This window comes from Coptis chinensis, chromosome 4 (genome assembly GCF_015680905.1).
Source record: "Coptis chinensis isolate HL-2020 chromosome 4, ASM1568090v1, whole genome shotgun sequence".
In the NCBI taxonomy this organism is placed as follows: domain Eukaryota; kingdom Viridiplantae; phylum Streptophyta; class Magnoliopsida; order Ranunculales; family Ranunculaceae; genus Coptis; species Coptis chinensis.
The window spans coordinates 56,947,567-56,968,287 of record NC_141459.1 but is presented as its reverse complement, the minus strand read 5'-3'; the positions used below and the strand labels follow the sequence as shown (position 1 = coordinate 56,968,287).

The following is a 20,721-nucleotide window of genomic DNA, read 5'->3' as shown; positions in this document are numbered from 1 at the left end:
AGTAGTGATGAAGTTATAAGTCAGAAGAAGCAAAACTCATGTCCAGTAGCTAGTACTCCTAGTAGTGATGTTATAAGTCAGAAGAAGCAGAAGATAGGTCCAAAGTCTGGGTTAGTTGGACACCATGGACCTTCTGCTGTATGGAATCACTTTACTAAGTAGTTATCAGAGGAACCAACAAATATAGTGGCACAGGTATTTGCAACTATTGTCATAAACCGGTTACTGCACCTTCATCTCATGGAACCAACAAATTATGGAATCATCTTAAGAAATGTAGAGAGTTTCTTGGTTATGAAGGAGACAAAACTCAAACAACACTTACTTTTAAACAAGGCCAGCCTTCTAATTAGAGGTTTGACCAAGAAAAGTGTCGCAAAGCCCTTGCAGTAATGGTAATTGTCGATGAACTCCCTTTTAGTTTTGTAGAGTATGAAGGTTTTAGGTTGTTTTGTGAAGAAGCTCAGCCTAAGTTTCATGTGGTTGGTAGAACAGCCATAACTAAGGATTGCTTAAAGTTGTTTTATAAAGAAGGAATCAAGTTGAAAGAGTGTATGAAGTTGGTGCCTTCTAGGGTATGCATCACAACAGATTTGTGGACTTCAATCCAAAATATGGGGTATATGGTCTTAACCGCTCACTTTATCGACAAGGAGTGGAAGCTTCACAAAAGGATTATCAATTTCTGAGTGCTTCCACACCCACACACTGGTGAAGCCATTTCCAAAGCTATAGAGGGGTGTCTATTAAAGTAGGGTATAAAAAATTTAATGACCATCACACTTGATAATGCAAAAAATAATGATTCATGTGTTGAGGACTTGAAAAGAGATTGAACAAGAGAAATGGGTTGTTGTTTGGTGGTGAGTTCTTTCATGTGAGATGTTTTGCGCATGTTATTAATCTTGTTGTTGGTGATGGAATTGCGGAGGTTCAAGATACAATCATACGCCTTCGTCGAAGTGTCAAGTATGTGAGGAGTAGTCCTTCATGCTTGCAAGTGTTTAAACAGTGTTGTGTGGAGGAGATGATTACTTCTAAGAAGTCATTGTGTTTAGATGTCAAAACAAGATGGAATTCAACCTATTTAATGATAAATGTGGCAATGGATTTTGAGAAGGTCTTCGATAAGTTTGATGAGTGTGATCCAAATTATAGGTTTGATTGTAATGTAAATAAGCAGGGTGTAATGGGGGATATTGATTGGATGAAACTAAAAGCTTTGCATGCTTTCTTAGAAGAATTTTATGATCTAACAAAACGTATTTCCGGTTCCAAATATATTACTTTTAACACGTATTTTGATGAGTTAACACAAGTTAAAGATCTAATCATGGATCATTTAGCTAGTGATGATGTGTTTTTTTGTGATATGGCTAGGAAAATGAATTTAAAGTTTGATAAGTATTGCAAGTTTGAAACTCTAAATCAGATTTTGATTGTTGCAATAGTTTTGGATCCATGGTATAAAATGCAATATGTGGAGTTTTGGTATGACACTTAGTAAGAATTGGTCATGATGATGATGAGGCAAGGGAGAAATTGGTGGAGACATTCCGTGATGAGTTAAAAGCTTTGATGACTCATCTTTATAACCATTATAAACTAGAATATGTTTCCAATGAAGAAATTGAATCATCTAGCATTTTAAATGATGATGGGAGTAATCTGATTGGGAAGGTGAATAAGCGTCTCTTGTCTAAAGATGTGTTTAAGGGCAAGTTGAAGAAGAAGGATGCTAGTGAAGCTTTAAATGATTTGGATAAGTTCTTGGGTGATAGTGTTGTAGAAGGGGATGAAAATGTTTTTAATGTATTAGCTTGGTGGAAAGAGATGGTTCCAACTTATCATGCACTTGCTATGATGGCACGTGATGTTTTAACCATTCATATAACATCGGTTGCTTCCGAATGTGTTTTTAGCACTGCCCGCTGAATTCTAGATCCATTTCGAAGCTCTTTGACTCCAAAATTTGTGGAAAGTTTGGTGTGTGCTCAAGATTGGCTAAGAACCGCATTGTCATCAATTGAGGTTGAAGAAAATCTTGCTGCACTTGAACAAATTGAGGAAGGTATATTGTGCTCAACCTGATTTTGGTTTTTGTTTTTGTTCTATTATTGTTTACTAAAACTTATTATGTGTTTTGCTTTGTCATTATATTTGTTTTACATGAATTGGGATCTTTGTCAATTGGATCAACTACTTGATTATATTTTGGAAGGGCAGTCATCCTAATTGTAAGTTTTATAACTCGTTTCTTTAATCTCTATATTTACTTTGTATAGTTTTTTATTTTAAGTTCAACATCCATATTTTTTTGGTTTGTAGATTCTTATACAAATTTTGTGTGTTCAGGTGCTACACTAATAGGAGTAATATCTATGGAGGTCGTTGGTGCTGCTGGATGCTTTTGATAAATAGGAAGAGTAAATCAATTATACATTAGCTAATATAACATTGTAATTTTGTGATGGTTTCTTGGACGTTGCATTGGCTGAATAGGTTTTAAATTTTTGTACAATATCATACTGCCATAGTAAATATTGAATTGATCCAAAATTGTTCAGGTGGATTTTGATATTGTTTTTGGTATTTTTAAGTTATGTAAAGGCTAGCATTCCTGAATGGGTTCTTTCTATGAATGGTTAACTTCAACTTTAGGTGTAGCTCAAGACTTGGAGGTCTCTTATTATAAATTCTATACAGGACCCTTTTTAGTTTTTACTATATCTTCATCCTTGTTGCCCCTTTGTGTTTTTTCTATAGTTGGGCTTCTAGAATTTGTCTTCAAAAAGGTGTTCTTGATTCCTTTTATGGGGTAAGTTTGGATATTTTATAACTATTTGCTGAGTGCCCACTTTGAGTATACATCATTTTGTTGTTTCTGGATTGAGTGTTGCAGATCCCTCTCAACAAAATGCAATGCTTGCTGTTGGTGGAGGTTTATGGGAAGTTTCTAGCATAGTACAAGAGGTCGTACATTGGTATCACTGGTATGTCCACTTCACTTTTTTACTAGGCCTTACAGTCTCTCTTTCTCATGGCTCCAGTCCACACAGTGAAGGTCCTTGAGCAGTGTAGAGTAGCACCTCCAGCAGGTACAACTACTCAAACCACACTTCCTCCCACATTTTTCGATCTACTTTGGATAACTACTCCATCTATTGAGCACCTTTTGTTCTATGACTTCCCACACTCAAAAAACCATTTCACTCAATGTGCTTACCCTAATGAAACAGTCACTCTCTCTTACTCTTAGGGTTCTTTTTCTCATTTTTTCTTGGATCACTTGTTTGAGGTAAGTTAAGGTGGTGAGTAAGTTTGGGAAATTTTGAAACAATGGCTTTAATTTGAAGCATATAAAGGAATACAATTTGTCATCGTAACCCGAGCAGTTTGCGGCAGGGAAATGTTGATATTGATGGAATGAGATGAATCAGACTATATGTAAGGTCACTAAGGTGATTTGATGCAAAGTAGTTGGTCTTTCACCCTGCCACAATGCCACAAAATGGATAAAAACTAGCCTTTGAAACTACAGCTTTGCTAAATTATCTATGAAATATGGTCCGGCTATGAAGGTTCAATTAGGGAGCAAATTTGGTATTATATTTAGTTCGCCAGAAGTTGCAAAGGAAGTCTTAAAGACCAGGATGCCAATTTTGTCGACCGTGATGTACTAGTGGCAGCGTTTGTTGGTACATATGGTGATGTGCAGCTGTGGGCATGGCTTTCTCTCCCTACAATGAACATTGGCGTATGATATTCCAAAAATAATTGAAAGTAAAGAGATCAGTGAAAATTTACCAAATATTCTGAAATTTCCGAGTTATTCCGAAATTTCCGAAATTGGAAATATATTTTGAATCTGAAAAAAAAAATTAGATCGGATTTGGCTAGCATATTAGGTTCCGAAAAAAATTTGGAAAAATTCCGAAGGAAGTTAATCCGATCCGATCCGAAGTCACCCCTAATTTCAGCAATGTCCGTAAACTTCTAAAATTTACTAACTTATTGAAACCTAGAGTTTCAAAATTTGTTGGTATGTTTATACAGTGAACAAATCGTATATGAATTATACTAAAAAGATTATAAACACAAAAGCATATATTCAGGCCAAAGACAAAAATCACTAAGTGGAATTTATTATTACTATAATCTACACCAAGTTTAAGCAATTTCTTCAACCGTGTAACATAACCCAAAAGCATATATATATATACCAACTTTTTACATTTCAATTACACATAACGCAAATCAGCTAAATGAAGGTGGAATAATTCACTCCAATCAAGTTGATGAGTCCCAATTCTAATAGCATAACTACATGTTGAGCCAAGAAAGAGAACTATTTTTAGAAGAAAAGTTTTCACCAAGTTTGTAGATTCAAAGTATAAATACGATTAACTAATAGGTTCAAAACAATAGAAAGCTTCAACATAGAAGATTTGATTTCGATACACACACAAAATAACTAAGATTCTCAAGTACGCAATGTCAACATAGAAGATTTGATTTTGATACACACACAAAATAACTAAAATTATAAAGTACGCAGTGTCGCCGAGCTAGGTAGCTGACAGGTGAGTACCAACTTACAAATGTGCATGGAATTCGCAGTAAGTCAAGTGGTCTTATTGTACTTACTAAGGTATGCCCGTGCCTACTGCCCATGAGGCATCGACATGCCTACGGCACTACCTCGACGCTCGACGTGCCTTACGGTCAATCTATGATCTGGGTTCTTTCATAGCATGCTCTAGATCATACGTTTCTTGCAAAGTGAACGCGATTCCATCTTAACTGTAATTTTTCTAAAAAGTACATTTAAGATACAAAGTCTGAAGACATGTTTCTGACAACGACCGTCAATTACCCTCATTTTATTCTGACGTTCATTTTTCGAAGCATCCACAGCAAACATTCCCGATCTATATATGGCAACATATCACTATAATCTGTAGCAACTCTAGGGGAAAGATTCAATTGCATCTATGAGCCCAGTGGCGACTGGTGAGAGAATAAGTTGTATTCTGCTATCAGCCATTGGCAAATTTAGGTGCCTGCTATTGCCAACGGCTATACATGGCTTCGGTAAAACATGAGCAATAAAAGAAAAAAGTTGCTCCATGAGAAGGCACATACTTTTAATGACACTGAGAAATAAAATACCAAATGAGTATACACTCAATATTAAAGGTAAAGACTTAGGTTTTAAACTCAAGGTTTTAAACTCAAGTTGATCCCATAAAGAAAGATTTTTCTGGATCTGGCCCCTCTAAAGACCATCAATTCATGTCTTCTTTCGTTAAATCCTTACAGAAACCCAGAAACAAGTCTAACAGCTCAACTACCTGATCATAGTAGTGGGACATATATCTAACAGAAGCAAAAGACAAAGTAATTATTCCACATAGTTACTCCACCAGGTAGGCACATAGGCTGCTGAATAGAATTTAGTTTTTAGGGCCAATGTCTTTGAGAGTTGAGATCTGCTCTTCTCCCATCGAAGACATGACAATCACCACCAGATCTTTTCCTTCAGCAAACCCCTCTGTAATCTATAAAAATGACAAGGAATTAGTTGCAAAGAATATGAAAAATCAGTCTTTCAAAGAGAGGACAATAGAAATAGTACACACGTGGGTGAGCAGTGGCTCTTCAGGAAGCCTCAGATCATCCTTGGTGTTCCCATTCTCAGTTAACAGGCTCACCTGAAAGGACCCAACCTCAGTCACTTAGCTAATAAGAAACGCTAAAATTATCTTGGATAAAGGGAGAAAGCACTTTTCCTGACTTAGATTATGTGATAATAGTATAATACTAATAACTTACAAAGCCATCTTCAGAAATATCGATCAACTGATAGTCTGTACGATTAACATGAGGAACCTGGAAAATAGATATGCTTTCATATGTTAATGGTGAAGAAAAACAACCATCCAAAGTTTCATATGCTTTCATATGCTAATGGTGAAGAAAAACAGGATTTTATGATAAGCAAGGAATGAGAGCATAATAGATCGAGAAAACAATCAAATTATGAACTTACATCACAATTGTGGGATGAGGGCACAATATCTTCAAGCTTCTTTGATGTGAATATGTCAATTGCTACGAAGTGACACTTGGCATGGCCATGCTTGCCAGTTTTTGAGGTGGAAACCTCAACAACCTGATTACACAAAAAGCACCAATAGAGTGAGTTGATCCATGTGATCGCATGTGAGGCTGAAGACCTAAAATAGTTGTCTTTGTATTATAGCATTGACATACAACCCTAAACCACAACCTCCAAATCCAAGAAACTGGTTTTAGCTCTTATGGTAAATATGCATCTAAAACTGGTTTTACCACCACCATTATACTAAACATTCTGCCAAACCATTTCTAATCCAACCCCTGGGGCCTGACACTATCAACATCCAGATTAAGACAAACTCATAGTAAGAAATCAATATACTACAATAACATACCATAAGTTTTGGAATTCTGATCAAAACTTGTATAATCACAGAAACGCTAATAAATGCCATCCCCTGCACTTTAACTTCTAGAGAAGCACCTACTCGACCTTTGTTTCAGCAACAATCACAAGAAAAACTTCTACTTACGAAGAAAACATGATGAAACGTAACCATTCAGAATTGCCTTTTATTGGGTAAAACTACTCCTAAACAAATCAAGTCCAGCCTTCATTCTTTGTGCAGAACATCAAGAAAATATTCATAATAATATCATGGATGATTAGATATTGTGACATAAAGCACTAAGACTTAAACTAATAGCGGAAATGAAGAAGGTGGCCTAAGCTTAAAGGTTCAGTCTATCCTATTATAAATGGAGCGTGTGGTTCTTTATTTTCAATGGATCCTCAGAGTGATTATATTCATTTCTATTTCAAGGCATCAAAACTATAAGCAATAAGCAGACCATGAAAACAGAAAGCACATATACTTTACATGACCCCCCTGTAAGTCAGAACTAAGTTGTACCCAATCAAATATCAAATTCAACAGATACAAACCTACCTTAGTTGTCGAAGTTTTTACGAGAATTCACATTCCAAAGGGTTTTGTTATTAGTTAAATAACTAAGTGTTGCAAAGATGATTAATATATGGCCCAAACAAAAAAAATAAACCAACAACAAAGTGATAGTCGAAGTTTTCTTGGCACGAAGCGGAGCTGCAGGAGACAAACGAAAACTAAACAATAGCATGTAAGCTAGTGGACACCGAATCTGATTTACAAAGTGAAAAATACACTACCAATTAACACATCCAACACAACCCAGCTGAGGAGTTGCAAAAGTTATAAAATTTAATGGCTCCAACCCAGCAATTTTTCCTTATGAAAGCCGTTCTTGCGAGTTACCTGATATACTTGAATGCACTTCACTCAAGTTGCCAGTAAGAACCAAGGATTCACTCTGGGGAGAAGGCTCATACAGCCTTCCAATAGCATGCCTTGCTATCAAACCACCCAAAGAGTGAGCCACAAAGGATATCTTTTGCGCTCCATGCCTACGCTTAACAACTGATAATACCTATATTTGAGACAAGAAAGGTTCCTCTTCAGAACTTCTCCAAGTAAAAAGTAAAAAATCCCAAATCACGTTCAAGATAACAAAGTTGAGCAGCTTGGACATGACATTAACACAAGGACCTTATCAAACCAAGCACTATAGAAAATAATAAGGTTAATTTCAAGTACCACTTCAGCTAGTCTTTCACCCATCAAGTCAACACCATCAAAAGTTAACCTTGACGAGTTGCACTCACTGCCTGTTTGAAAAAAAAAAAAATTAGTCAAAAAAAATGTTACTTTTGCTGTGTCTATGACAAATACACAAACTCACCCTAATGAGAAACCTTCCACAATTACATTATTGTTGGTCAGAGAAAAGAATTCTACAGAATTGTAACCGTTGATCTGTGATAAAAATAATAGAAATAAATGCTGAGCATTATCCTGAAGCTGACAGTGTAACCCAGCAAAAAATACCCAATAGGAGACTCACAACCAAAGATTGTGACTCCCAGATAATATCATTGAAAAACCCATATGGAATCAATGCATAATCTTGTACTCTTGTCAAAAGAAGCTTCATCATTATATACTACAATTATTGAGATATAAACAAATGTATGCGCTCTAATGGAAAAACAAAAGCTAGAGAGACAAAATTGGGACTGGAACCCCTTAATTATGTGCTAAGAGGAAGATGTATAGTTAGTGAAGTCACTCCAAGAAAAGTGCTTGCTAACGGCACAAATGCTTTTAAAGAACTTTGGACTTCGCCTAGATCTCATTTTCTCACATCCACGATAAATCTATGGTCGTGATGTTTGTCTATGTTATGTGTTTAGTTTTTAAAAGAATAGAGAGGATCAACAACATTGAAATTCCATACTGATATTTCTTGCAAAATCACTACCGTAATATTATTATAATATAAATATATATATATATATATTATTATTATTATTTTGACATTTTTCTCCCAAATTATTAGTTTACAGAATTTACCATTAAGTTTTAATAGGATGTTCTACAAATCTATGGTAATAGCAATCAAATTTTCAATTTTTTCTCAAAAAATCATACCTGAATAAACCCCAAAACACCTTTTGGGACCCCATGGTGTTCATCCTTCACCTTCATTCACATAAACCAAATTCCTGCTAAAGAAAAAGTAAAAACCAAACGAAAAAAATGAAGAAGAGGGAACTTAAAATGGAGTGAGCGAGGATACCAAACATTTTGAGGATAATTTAGAGTAATTAGAATAACCTTTAAACCCCATAGATGGGGAGGGAGCCGTACCAGCGATCTGCGATAGAATTATAGAAAGACTGGTTCTGCGGTGTTGAAGACGAAAGAGTAGAGAAAGAAATGATTCTTTCTTTTTTTTACCCTAAATTAGAGAAGAAGAGATATTGTGGAACCACTATTAGCTTAGAAATGCAGCACACCACCTAGATGAACTTGAAAGTGCCGTATCACAACTTGTGAAATACAATGACAACCATTGGATGGAGTCCCTGCAGCCCCCACACCATTGCTTTTTAGTAGATAGATTATTGTGTACACTGCAGAGATAATTGATTGGATTTCACGACTATCTATGGTTGAGGTTTGTGGTACTGTTTAGTAATAGAGTTTACAATGAACCATTAAGAAAAGTCATCAAGATGAACTTAACCATGTAAAGATAAAAATTCCTCAATAAGAACTTAACACCAAATTCCATCAAGGTTTTATATGTATATAAAATAAAACCCCACATATTCAACACTAAACTGCCCAACACAAAACATGTTCTAAAATCAATCTTAAATCCCATCATTTAGAAATATGTACCATTAAAGTTCACTTAGCATAAGGAAATCAATAAATAGACACTCAACATAAAGATGAACTTACGGGAGTTCCGGTTTGCCGATCCGTCAACCAAATTCTCCTTTCAGCGTGCAACCCGTGACGTTTGTGCACCTCCAATCTTTTTGCCAATTTCAAATTTTTGTTTGACCACCTCAGCAGTTCTGCCACAATCCCTATTCACACCAAGCTGACAACTAAGGCCAACAACGTCGACTGACATTAGAAACATGAAACAAAAAGGAAAAAATCAACTAATAATGTAACCCTAAACGATATCACACCTCGCTGTTCATTGCCCTTCCCTGGGAAAGTGATTTTGGTTCCCTTTTTCCAACCTGGTCTGATCTCTATTGTCAGGATTTCCTCTACTGGTGTAGGTCTCCTATAAATGCAAAGCAGAGCACACAATTAGATCAAAAATTTTAGGAAGTTATCGATCAATATCATCACATACAGACATCTTTATTTTTTTTACTGGTAGATGTTTTTATTAGTATATATTAGCAGTAGAATAGTAGATTCATTACAATTAATCTCACCAAACACAGAATTCAAGCCTTTAATGTAAAAAACAACGGAGTTCCGTATAAATTTGTAAAATGCAACCTTCTCAGGCTCTCAGCCTTCCAGTTGCCTCCCCCAATCTTCTCCAAAAATAATAATAAAATTAAAAAGATAGAAGAAGAGAATGAATGAGGAGGGCATCAACGCAAACCAACTTCTTCAAAGCTAATAATCTGAAAAGCCCACCTCCTTCACTAAGCTGACTAAATATTCGAAATGAACATCACTACTTTCGTTTCCTTGACCTTGAGACACTGTCTGTTCTTCCACTGATAAACTTTCAGCATTACTTACAGAAATTAGAGCGCCTGTTTGCTGACCAATATTTTCTGGCAAACCATCCTATTCCAAAAGCGATTAAGAGTTACTACACCCTTGTGCTGTCTAAACACAAATAGGTATCCCCTGCATGGAAAGATTTCCATAAGCACTGCCATTGATTTCAGCAGTATCTACTCCCCCCACCACCAACAACGATGCCTCTTGTGGATTTCCGATATATTTATCAACCATGTCAATTTCTTTGGAAGAAGTAATATGTTCATCTTTACCGCTGTCACCCGTATTCTGGGTGAAATTAGAATCACTACTCAATTCTGGAACCTGCGGCATAGATTCAACCTTCTCCACCTAACTGGATGGGTTACCCATATTTTTGTCGTGATCATGATCCACACATCCTTCAGAAGTTTGATCTTTCAAGTTCAGAGATCTAGCAAAAGCGTCGAGGTCCAACATTTTAATATATTATAATCGTTTTTTAGTATTACTCTTCTTCTTCAACGGACACAAAGCTACTATCAAGTACTAAAAACCATGAGACCAAAGTGCAAAATGAAAACTTTGTAACAAAGTTCACAATAAAGATAAAGTTTTACCCGAGAAGCAGAGATAGTAGAGTTCACAACCACAGCGCATGCAAGGATATTGTCTGAGAAGACAGCATAGTGATGGAAATCTGGTTTGTGCAATCTGTGTTGGTTTGGAAGCACCCTCTCTTCAGGTTGCAGAGCAAAGAAATCTACAGTCAGCCACATGGATAGGCAGTGCAGTCCTTTTGGAGTAGTCCTTGAAGCAAGCTGAACAAGATAGCTCTTCTGGTTTTTCTGTGTATGGACCTGTTCTTCAGCATTATGGGTCATTGCACAAAGTTTAGTCGCCATGGAAAAGTAGTCAGGGTAAATACGACCTGCTTTGGAAAGGACAGCCTCCATGGATTTCATTTTCTGCAAAGCACTAACAATCTTCTGGTTTTAGATAGATGATTCAAAAATTTATCTCTTGTCCTACTCATTTTCTGGTTACTTACTTACAATTGAAAACATCTTTTCAATTAGACTAAGCATTAGCATACCTTCTTGACAAATCTAAATCCTTGGATGCTTCACCAACTTCTCGTTCTATCTCTTTTATCCGCAATCTTAACTCTTTTACTAAGTGAGAATTGCTGCCTGGAGGTGCAAAATTCAAGTACTCCTTGGCCCTGATCACCTGATCTTTCATCTCTCTTACTTTTTCATCACTTACTGTCCGGGGCTGAGAGCGCCCATTACTTACTTTTCCTACTATTTGATTATGTACCTGCATCCAAAATCAAAATAGTTGGTAAGTAGACCGCTAAACTAAACAACGCCATCTCCTCCGCTCAAAATTGTAGCAATCAAATATCAATTTAAAAAATCCCAGCACTTAATTTCTTTTCAGACGTTGTAACTTTAATTATTTAAGCCCAAGTCAAATACATTCAGGATATATGCTGGGCCACCATTTCAACCGATGAATGTGAAACTTGAATGTAACTTCTTTTTAATTAATAGAATCCATTTGTTACATGTAAACGTGTTAGAACGTCTTACTTATCCTGTATATGCTTATTCATTGCTCTCTTGTTGTTACTTCATACCTCACTTCATCATCATGATATTTAAATCTTAAATTTTACTTAAAATTATCTCCTCACTCACCACAGATTTCATCATTTCAAACACATCTCCCAATACAAACTTCAAACGCACCGCAAACTTTGGTTTTCTAATCAATATTGATTGTTGAGATATATAATAGTTGCTTAGTAACACATCTCTCATTCCCTTTCAACAATTTGCCAAACCAGTACCAATAGTACATTGTATATATATCAAATCCATCATAAGAGCTTTCATGATTTGCTTCGTTCAGCCTAGTACTCCAATTAACAAAATGACAAATGCAAAGAACAAACATACCTTTTCTTTGATTGGGTGTAAATGTAATCCACCTCGACTGTTTCCTAAAGAATAAAAAGTTCAACCCCAAGTGATTAGTTAAACTAATGCTCACCACTAACAACAACTAATCAAGTAAATAAAGTACCAAAAACACCAACCATTAGTATGTATTGTATCCGTATTGCCTCTCACATCACGCCTAACTACAGACTAAATATTATTATTATTATTATTATTACTCTTCTCATCTTTATACACAAATAGTTGTGGTTCTTTCAAACCTTCTCCTGTTTCCTACACATTAAAAATAAATAAATAAAATAGAATAACAAAACCCCGTATCACCAAAATGAATAAAAAAAAAATGCAAAAAACAAACCCATTGGATCGAGTTTAGTTTCAAATCTACTGAGAACATGGTGATCTCCCACTATTGAATCATCGCCTTTTCCCAAATCTCCGGCCCTCTGCGGGACTTGATGACAGTTCCCAACTCCATCATTTACAAAAGTCTGCACAAGAGCAGTGGAGGCATTAACATCCATACACTGAGAAGTCACCGCTGACGTATTTCCTTCAGATTTATCAAACAAATTTGTGTTTTCCTTCAGTTTTGCTACGTCAAGGTTTTCATTGCTAACTAAACTTTCCCTACACTCCTCTTCAATCACACTTAAGGCTCCTTAACCTCCATCAACAGACCTTTCACCCTCACCTTCTAGAGTGTTAGAGTCAATGGAAGGTACCTAATCCATGGCACCCATATCTAATCCTGAGAATCTATCTAAAGACTCAAGTGGTGATGTAGAGTCCACACATGTGACATTTTCTGTCTTGGATGCCTCTTGATCCATGTTGTGCTTCATTTGATTGGTTAAGCAATCCAACCCATCACAGATATCTGACTCTTCAATAATAGGTTGCTCCATTATTTTCATATCATCCTGCCCAACCGATTTTAAGAGCAAATCAACCGATTCTGAGGAAGTTGCCTCTGACTAAACATTGTTAAGCCTAAAAATGGAGCAAGATTCAACTGCACTGGAGCTGAACTCTAACCCACTACTTTCACGCGAGAAATCTTAAATCCAGTGGTTCTCTTCTTGACCGTGAATGCCGAGTAAATCCTCTAAGTCTACTTATCTATCAAATCTCAAGTGGATTTGAAGGCTGTCATCCAAAGCAAATTTGGGAAGTGAATATTAGTGCAAACCTAGAGAAAACTTGATGTTCTCTTCACCGGCTAATTGGAAAGTTTGACTGTGAAAATCATTGTCTTCATAATCCATGGGTATATCCCTGAAATAATGCATGAGTAAGGGGAAACAGAAAAAGAAGAGATAATCAAATTCAACATTGCAGATACATCGACGTTGGAAACAAATTATATTTTATGACTTCAACTGTAAAAAGGCCCCAGGTGTGTGGTTTTTATAAAGAGAGAGATGAACACAAAATTATAGGATCATAAACTTACTTTTGATAAGATCCAAAGGTAGATAGGAGATAAAGAGAGTGGTCTTCCTCCATGGCACTTTCTTCTCCGAGCTCTTCTCTAATGATTTTACATTCAACTTTTTGGTTACTTTTTTTTTACCTTTGGTCTTACGGGGAGAAACCCAAAATTAAAATAATGAGAGTAGTAGTTTGATTGTAATGAGAAAAAAAAAATGAGAAACCGAAGAGATGGGAATGAAGAGAAAAGAATCACTTTTCCTCTTTTCTTAACATTAATAATAATAATAAGGCATACAATTCAAAATGGTGTGGAATTGGTTTTTTAATATACCACCACATGAAAAGACTGATTGCTCCTATTAAAAGATGTTAAGCAATATTTTAATTTAAGGACAATATCGAAAATTTATAAAGACATAAAAAGACAAAGTAGTTCTCATTAATAAATATGGGTAATCTTGGACATACCCATAAAAATACTCTCGTACCCCATAACTAACTCAGTTTTTGTCATACCCCAATAACCGCTTCAATCCAATAATATCTTCCAAATTAATTTGAGATATTTTCAATAGGGGTAAAGAAAGAGAAAAAACAAAAAGACCGAAAGACTCATTCCAAAAGGAAACAACAAATAAAAAAAATTGAAAATAATACTCTGAACATTGAAGAATCTTTGTGTTACTACAACACACTACACAATAAGAGAACTTCTAATAAAAGTAAAATAATGCCCAAAAAACAAATTGTTTTTTTCCTCTTCTAGAAGTTGCTTCAAATTTGATTTTTTTTTTCTTCTTATTACAATTACTTATTCTTCATCATTGTAGAAAGGGTTAAAGGAGTTTAGTAGAAATATATCAAATTGAAAATTTCTCAAGCGGAAAATGAGAAAGACAAACAAGGAGCTGCAATAAGGAAAAATACATTAATGGCTGATGAGTGAGAGGAGGAGGAAGCCTAAATTCTACAATTTTATCTCTTTCTAATTCCTTTTCAGAAGGAGGAGAAAAAAAAAAAAAAAAAAAAAAAAAAAAAAAAAAAGTGCGAAGGGTTTGTGTTTGCTGGAATGATAAACACTTATTTTGTTTTGTCTTTGATATGCTTAATAAAAGAAAGGGTAATTTAGGAACCTAACTGTGTCTTAAACAATTTTATTTATTTATTTCAAAGTTGGGGTATGCGGGAGTGTTTTTATGGGTATGTCCAAGATCACCCATAAATATCTAGGCATTTGATTTAATTATTCATCCAGAGTATTATGTGTAAGAAAAATACTCAGATAAATTTAAGAGGTCACAATCATTATAGAATATACTACTAGTAGAGATAAGTGGTATATCTTTGCCTGTTAACATATTCATATCTATCAATGGACTATATTTGCATGTTGGCATATATACATTTTAAGTTGTACATATAGTAATCGTGATCTTTGGCTACGGTTGCCTGAATCACGCGTGTGACCTCAATTCGGAAAGATCTTGACGGCGCACACACTATCATCACTGAGCTATGCTCTGTGGTAGCCGTTTGCGAGGTTAAAATCTGATGTTTTCCCTTCCAAATTCATCATTTTAGAAAAATGTCTTGTTTAATAAGTTGATTTTATCATGAAAGAGGAGAACATTCTAACGAGGGTTAAAATCTGAGTTGGATAAGTTGTTTCTAAACCCTTCGGGGTGAAGCTGCTATCTATATGACATTCACAATCTCACCGAGTATTGAAAAAATCAATTTATTATGCAAAACACGGGTAGTATATTAGTCTATATATAATACGTTGCCTGTTTAGTTTTTACGTATATATTACGTATCTATATATTTGCCTATGAATAATATATAGATACATATGAGTAGTTTCAATTTGCCTGTTAGCGTAGATAACGTATACGTAATATATATTTGCCTATTAGCCTCTATATACGTATTACTGATGTGTATTTGTCTGTTCGTAAAAAAATACTTATAGATGATATGTCTTTGCCTATTAGTATTTATATATACGCCCCAGTAGAATATCTTCACATGCTACAATCTATAGCTACATCTGAGTATATTATCTATGCTTGATTAGACTTTATATGCCTATTTAGTAATTTTAAATAACTTTAAACAAAATGAGGACCGTGCATAAATTTTAATAATAATAATAATAATATTAATATTTTGCGGCTTTATCCTATACATAAATTTTAAATAACTTAAAAAAAATTCACATAAATCTTAAACATATTCCAACAGTGTCTAGCAAACTTGAAATATTTAGGTTACTTAATTAGAACCATGCTTGCACGGAAAACCTCCCTCATATCTTTCTTGTGACCTGGCTGTTGGTTTATGCACACATACCTAGCTTCACTGCTATGTTAGCTGCAGCTTAGACCTACGTTGTTCACTTCTAATGCTTCAGAAAATAATAAAATCCAAGTAATAATAAGTTCCTTTTGTGCATCAGATCTAATTTTATGCTTGCATGAGATCAAGGTCTAGTAATAATAAAGAATTTGAACATATTTATCGTAGGAGAAAATACGATAGGCAATTGCGTAAGTTCTCACCTTAACATAGTTCTTCATCTGTTAATAAAAATCATCAAGATCCCTTGTCACCATTAACTTCATTCGTTATGGCTGTCGAAACTTCACCAGCTGAGAACCCCCTTTCGAACTTCTATACTGCCTTACAGGAAGATCTTTCTTCCTACATCAAACTCGAGGATATTGCAGGCGATTTTCGAATCCCGCCTAACATTTTTGGATTGTTACCTATTTATCATGGTCTATACCATGAGAAACCTTACAATCACCTCCATAGGATTCAACAAGTAACCACCACATTTCACCATCCATCAGTCTCTACCGAACAAGTCTTACTTAGGTTGTTTCCCTTCACTTCAGCTGATAAAGCGTCAGTTTGGCTAGCAGGACAACAACCACAATCCATAGAAACATGGAATAAACTTGTGCAAGCTTTCATGCTACAATTTTATACTCAAAAGAAAACTACTGAAATGCTTCAGAAAATCTAATTCTTTCGTCAAATTCCTCATGAATCCTTTACAGAAGCATGGAGTCAATTTATTGATCTTCTTTTAGAATGTCCTCATCATCAGCTCGACACCACTGTCCTTGTTTGTTCATTCTTTAATGGACTTTGCGATCATCAAAAAGAAACACTTGATATAATGAATGGCGGTTGCTTCATGGACAAAGGAGCTACTGAGGCATATAATTTTCTTAAAAAACAAGCAACAAGAGGTACATATTTGGGTAACACTAATTCTTCTAGGTCATCTAAGGGCACTATTACAAAAGCTACATCTATTTTTGAGGTAAAACCCGATCCCGAATTAAAAAATCTGATAGAATCCCTGACTAAAAAAGTAGATGCCCTTGCAGTTCAAGTAAACGATCAACTCCCAAAATAGGTCATGAACGTTAACACCTCCCCATGTATTCTTTGTCTCAGTCCTGACCATCCTGATGCTTATTGTCCCTTGTTATATGCCCCCCCCCCCCTTCCCAACCATCAGAAGAGGCATGTGCATTCAACATTCCTAATGCACCTTGGAGACAACATCCGAATTTCACTTGGCGCCCAAACACCCAACAGATGGCTCTTCCAGGTTTCGCCAATCCACCTGTTCGACCATCCCCAACTATATTCCATACCGTTAAGGAAATAATCAGCAGTATCGACGAAGTCAAAATCAATTTCCAAGTAATTCCAATGCTAACTATCAAAACAACTACGACCTTGTTCCAGCCAATCCTAGTTTCAGCTATAATCCACAACTTCTCAGCAATAATCGTGAACTAGTACATATTGCACAACCCGTGCCACTCGCTACTGATAGGACAAGCGAAACTTTCTTAGCTTGCATGAACCAACAATCTCAAATACTGACGTCTATCCAACAATCACTTCAACAATTAGCGCAAGAAAAGAGTTAGAAAGGCGTGTTTCCTGGACAAGCAGTTCCGAACCCTAAGCAAGCAAACACTACCTTTGAACTCACCAATGCACCTGGTAGAAATGCTCCAAACTAGGGTGAGGTGAATACAATCACTACTTTTCAATCTAGCAAAACCGTAGACAATCAAATACGTATGCCAGATGATCAACCAAAGATAACTGGAGGTTCCAATGAATTTGTTTATGATAATGAAACTACTATGGAGGCACCAAGTTCGACAAAGTCGCCAACTCAAAACTTGGGAAACGAACAAGCGGATCCCTATGCCAAATCCCGCCCTAAGGCACCGTTTCTTGCCCATTTGGCAAAGAATAAACCGGACAAAATTTTTGATGAAATTCGAGAAACTTTTAAGAATTTGACAATCAACTTACCTTTTCTTGATGCCCTCAAACAATTGCCAAAACATGCAAAGTTTCTGGAAGATATGTGCACCACAAAAAAGAGAACCAATGTTCCTCAACAAGCGTTCCTCACCGAACAGTTTCCATCCATCACTGAATACAATGGTATAGTAAAATACAAGGACCCTGGTAGACCAATAGTTCCATGCACATTAGGTGACAAATATACGGCTACTGTGCTACTAGACGTAGGAGCTAGTGTGAACTTACTTCCATATTACTTATTCAAACAACTAGGTCTTCATGAGCTTAAACCTACGACCATGACTCTGTAGTTAGCCGATCGTTCCATTAAGTATCCAAAAGGCATTGTGTAAAACGTCATCGTAAAAGTCCAAGACTTTTACTATCCCGTCGATTTTGTCATTCTGGATACAGAAGTTGTCTGTGACTCGATTCCTATAATCTTAGGGCGTCTGTTCCTAGCAATTGCTAATGCTCTCATAAATTGTGGGGATGGTTCCATGACCATGTCCTTCGGAAATCTTTCAGTCGAGGTTATACTACACCAGAAAAGGCGTTTAGCAACGGTTATATTTGTTACTTATATTTTTACTAACGGTTATATCTGTTAGTTCTTGGGTGTTACAGTTACTTAGGCAAACTTTAGTAACGGATATATCCATTAGTTACATTAATTTTAGTAACGGATATATCTGTTAGTATATATTATGTAACGAATAGATGACTGTTGGTGGTTTGTTGGAATTGTTTATTTGTAACGGATATTAGCGTTATTAAATATTGGCGCGCTTATTAGTAACACTTTGTGTAACGGTTATATCTGTTACTAAACTAAGGTGCAATGCAAAAAAAATATTTTTTGGAGCCAAAATGTTTCCCCCAATTTTTAGTTTCCACCTTGGACATAACTAGCACATTTGATTATTCCATCATACAAATGCAAAGATATCACATTTCACAAGTCAGTCGAGTAACACGTGAATAACAAAAAACACAAACTAATTAAACATTATAAAAACAATGCCACCAATCCAAATCCAAATTTACAAATCGAACGTATAGAGTGAGACAACAATGCACAAAATTGTAGCAACAAATCCATAAAAGTGCTTCCTCGTCCGGTCATGGAGTGTGACGGCCATCTAAAATTACGAGACAAGTAGCTGCTGAACATCATTCATTCTCAAGCACATTAACCTCCTGCACATCATTTAAGTTTAGTCACTTCAAAAAGTAGGGGGTTGTAGACAAACTTATCTAAGTGTAGAAGAAAACAAAACAATCCAACTGGTCCACAAAATAGAAGAAAGTGAAGATAACATCTTAAAGATTGTTTCATTTATTATTAAAGATGTGAACTACAATCAAAGATAAAAGATGAACATAGAAAGAAAATATTCTAAAGGTGAAGCAATATGTGAATTAGATCTAAGAAAGTTGTTGCTTTGTAGAATTGAAAGGACTGAAAATCCATTGTAATAGTATTGTAGTTACTTGGCTTTAACAATAATAAATTAACAAGTTTAATCAAATGAAAAAACATATTATCTACACTAATACAGAAAGAACACAATGAAGCAGGAGGGAGCTAGTGTCCTTGAACCTAGAAACTAACACACAAACAATCACAAAAGTTTAGAAAGTTATAGCTATTAATTACCTTGATTAGCTTCAACAATATTTGGTGTTCTAATCTTAATCAACAAATCCTTGAAGTAATTTCTGATGAAGTGGTCATCCATAATTGTCCTTCAATTACTATGTCCAGTATAAGTACTGGAAAAGCTGCCCCCATGAGGTTGAGCATGACAAGAAAACGATTATTGGCAGTTTAGTTTCATTGTCTAGGAGCAACCAGACTTCAATAAACAAGAGTACAAAATATTTAAGCAAACAAAAGCTTGTACAAAAGAACAAAACAAGAAGTTTGTTCATGTATAAATTGCAATAGATTCCAACTATCTCACATAAGGCAGACTAATATATTAGTGTGGTCTAACATGATATACCAAGACAAAACTCCCTATTCAGATTGGTACAAGGGCTGCCTCTAGTATAATAATTTATGTGGCATACTAAATCAATCTACTCACAGGCCTAAGAGAATGAACATGAAACTATTCCGACAAACACTAGCCATAATAAGAGTAAAAATGCATATATGTACCAGAAGTATAAAGACGGGGGGAGGGGGGGGATTCATATTTGTAATGGATAAAAGCTTGTACGCTTTACAAGTAAGGCACCACCAAGGCATCTCGCTATTACAGAATACCTACTAATTCAACACCAAAGGCCCTCACAAATGACACTAGACGCAAAGATTAGAAAACTCCATGTCGTGATCTATCCCTTATGGTGTAGTGTCAAAACTCAAAAGTAAGTATAATCATGGGCCACCTAATAAAGCAATCTTACCAAGCAGATCAGGAAGATGATAAGAACAACCAATTCCAATTTTATGAAACTAGCATGCATCAAATGAAAACACAAGACGATGCCCAAGCTAACGATACCCAACTGCTATAAATGCGCTATAGCTTATCATAAACCATTTTTTTTACACACAAGATGATCAGTGCAACCATTGTTAAGCTAACAATCAAGGCGACTTGCATTATACTCAATAGTGAAACTGGAACTTAGTTGGATAACAAATGCTTGATACAATTTTGCTTTATGTATTGTATATGTATTTCTAATAAACTCTGTATAGGATGACCTAGAGTGAGCATGTATTGTATACAAGGACTATCCTT

The 20,721-nt window shown here is 35.6% G+C and overlaps 1 protein-coding gene across 20 annotated transcripts; it reads right to left on the bottom strand.

Annotated features, from left to right (window-relative positions):
* Positions 1-5,037: 5,037 nt before the first annotated feature.
* On the bottom strand, positions 5,038-13,860 carry LOC147504118 (eukaryotic translation initiation factor 5A-2-like). Of its 20 annotated transcripts, XM_086557208.1 has the most exons (15): positions 13,635-13,856; positions 12,316-13,456; positions 12,176-12,219; positions 11,305-11,531; positions 10,829-11,176; positions 9,668-9,768; positions 9,429-9,580; positions 8,610-9,046; positions 7,716-7,786; positions 7,377-7,548; positions 6,477-6,606; positions 6,053-6,175; positions 5,836-5,892; positions 5,643-5,714; positions 5,038-5,561 (listed from the first exon to the last, which is right to left on the bottom strand). In XM_086557208.1, the coding sequence occupies exons 11-15, from the start codon at positions 6,534-6,536 to the stop codon at positions 5,457-5,459; spliced, it is 417 nt and encodes a 138-aa protein (XP_086413334.1). In that variant the 5' UTR covers positions 6,537-6,606; positions 7,377-7,548; positions 7,716-7,786; positions 8,610-9,046; positions 9,429-9,580; positions 9,668-9,768; positions 10,829-11,176; positions 11,305-11,531; positions 12,176-12,219; positions 12,316-13,456; positions 13,635-13,856; the 3' UTR covers positions 5,038-5,456. The 20 variants fall into 20 exon arrangements, 2 of the variants coding, with proteins under 2 accessions (XP_086413334.1, XP_086413333.1); XR_015192986.1 differs by lacking the exons at positions 5,038-5,561; positions 5,643-5,714; positions 5,836-5,892; positions 6,477-6,606 and adding an exon at positions 7,861-7,934 and having other exon boundaries at positions 8,610-8,686; positions 8,796-9,046; positions 10,829-11,186; positions 13,635-13,860; XR_015192982.1 differs by lacking the exons at positions 5,038-5,561; positions 5,643-5,714; positions 5,836-5,892; positions 6,477-6,606 and adding an exon at positions 7,861-7,934 and having other exon boundaries at positions 8,610-8,683; positions 8,796-9,046; positions 10,829-11,186; positions 13,635-13,860.
* Positions 13,861-20,721: the final 6,861 nt, after the last annotated feature.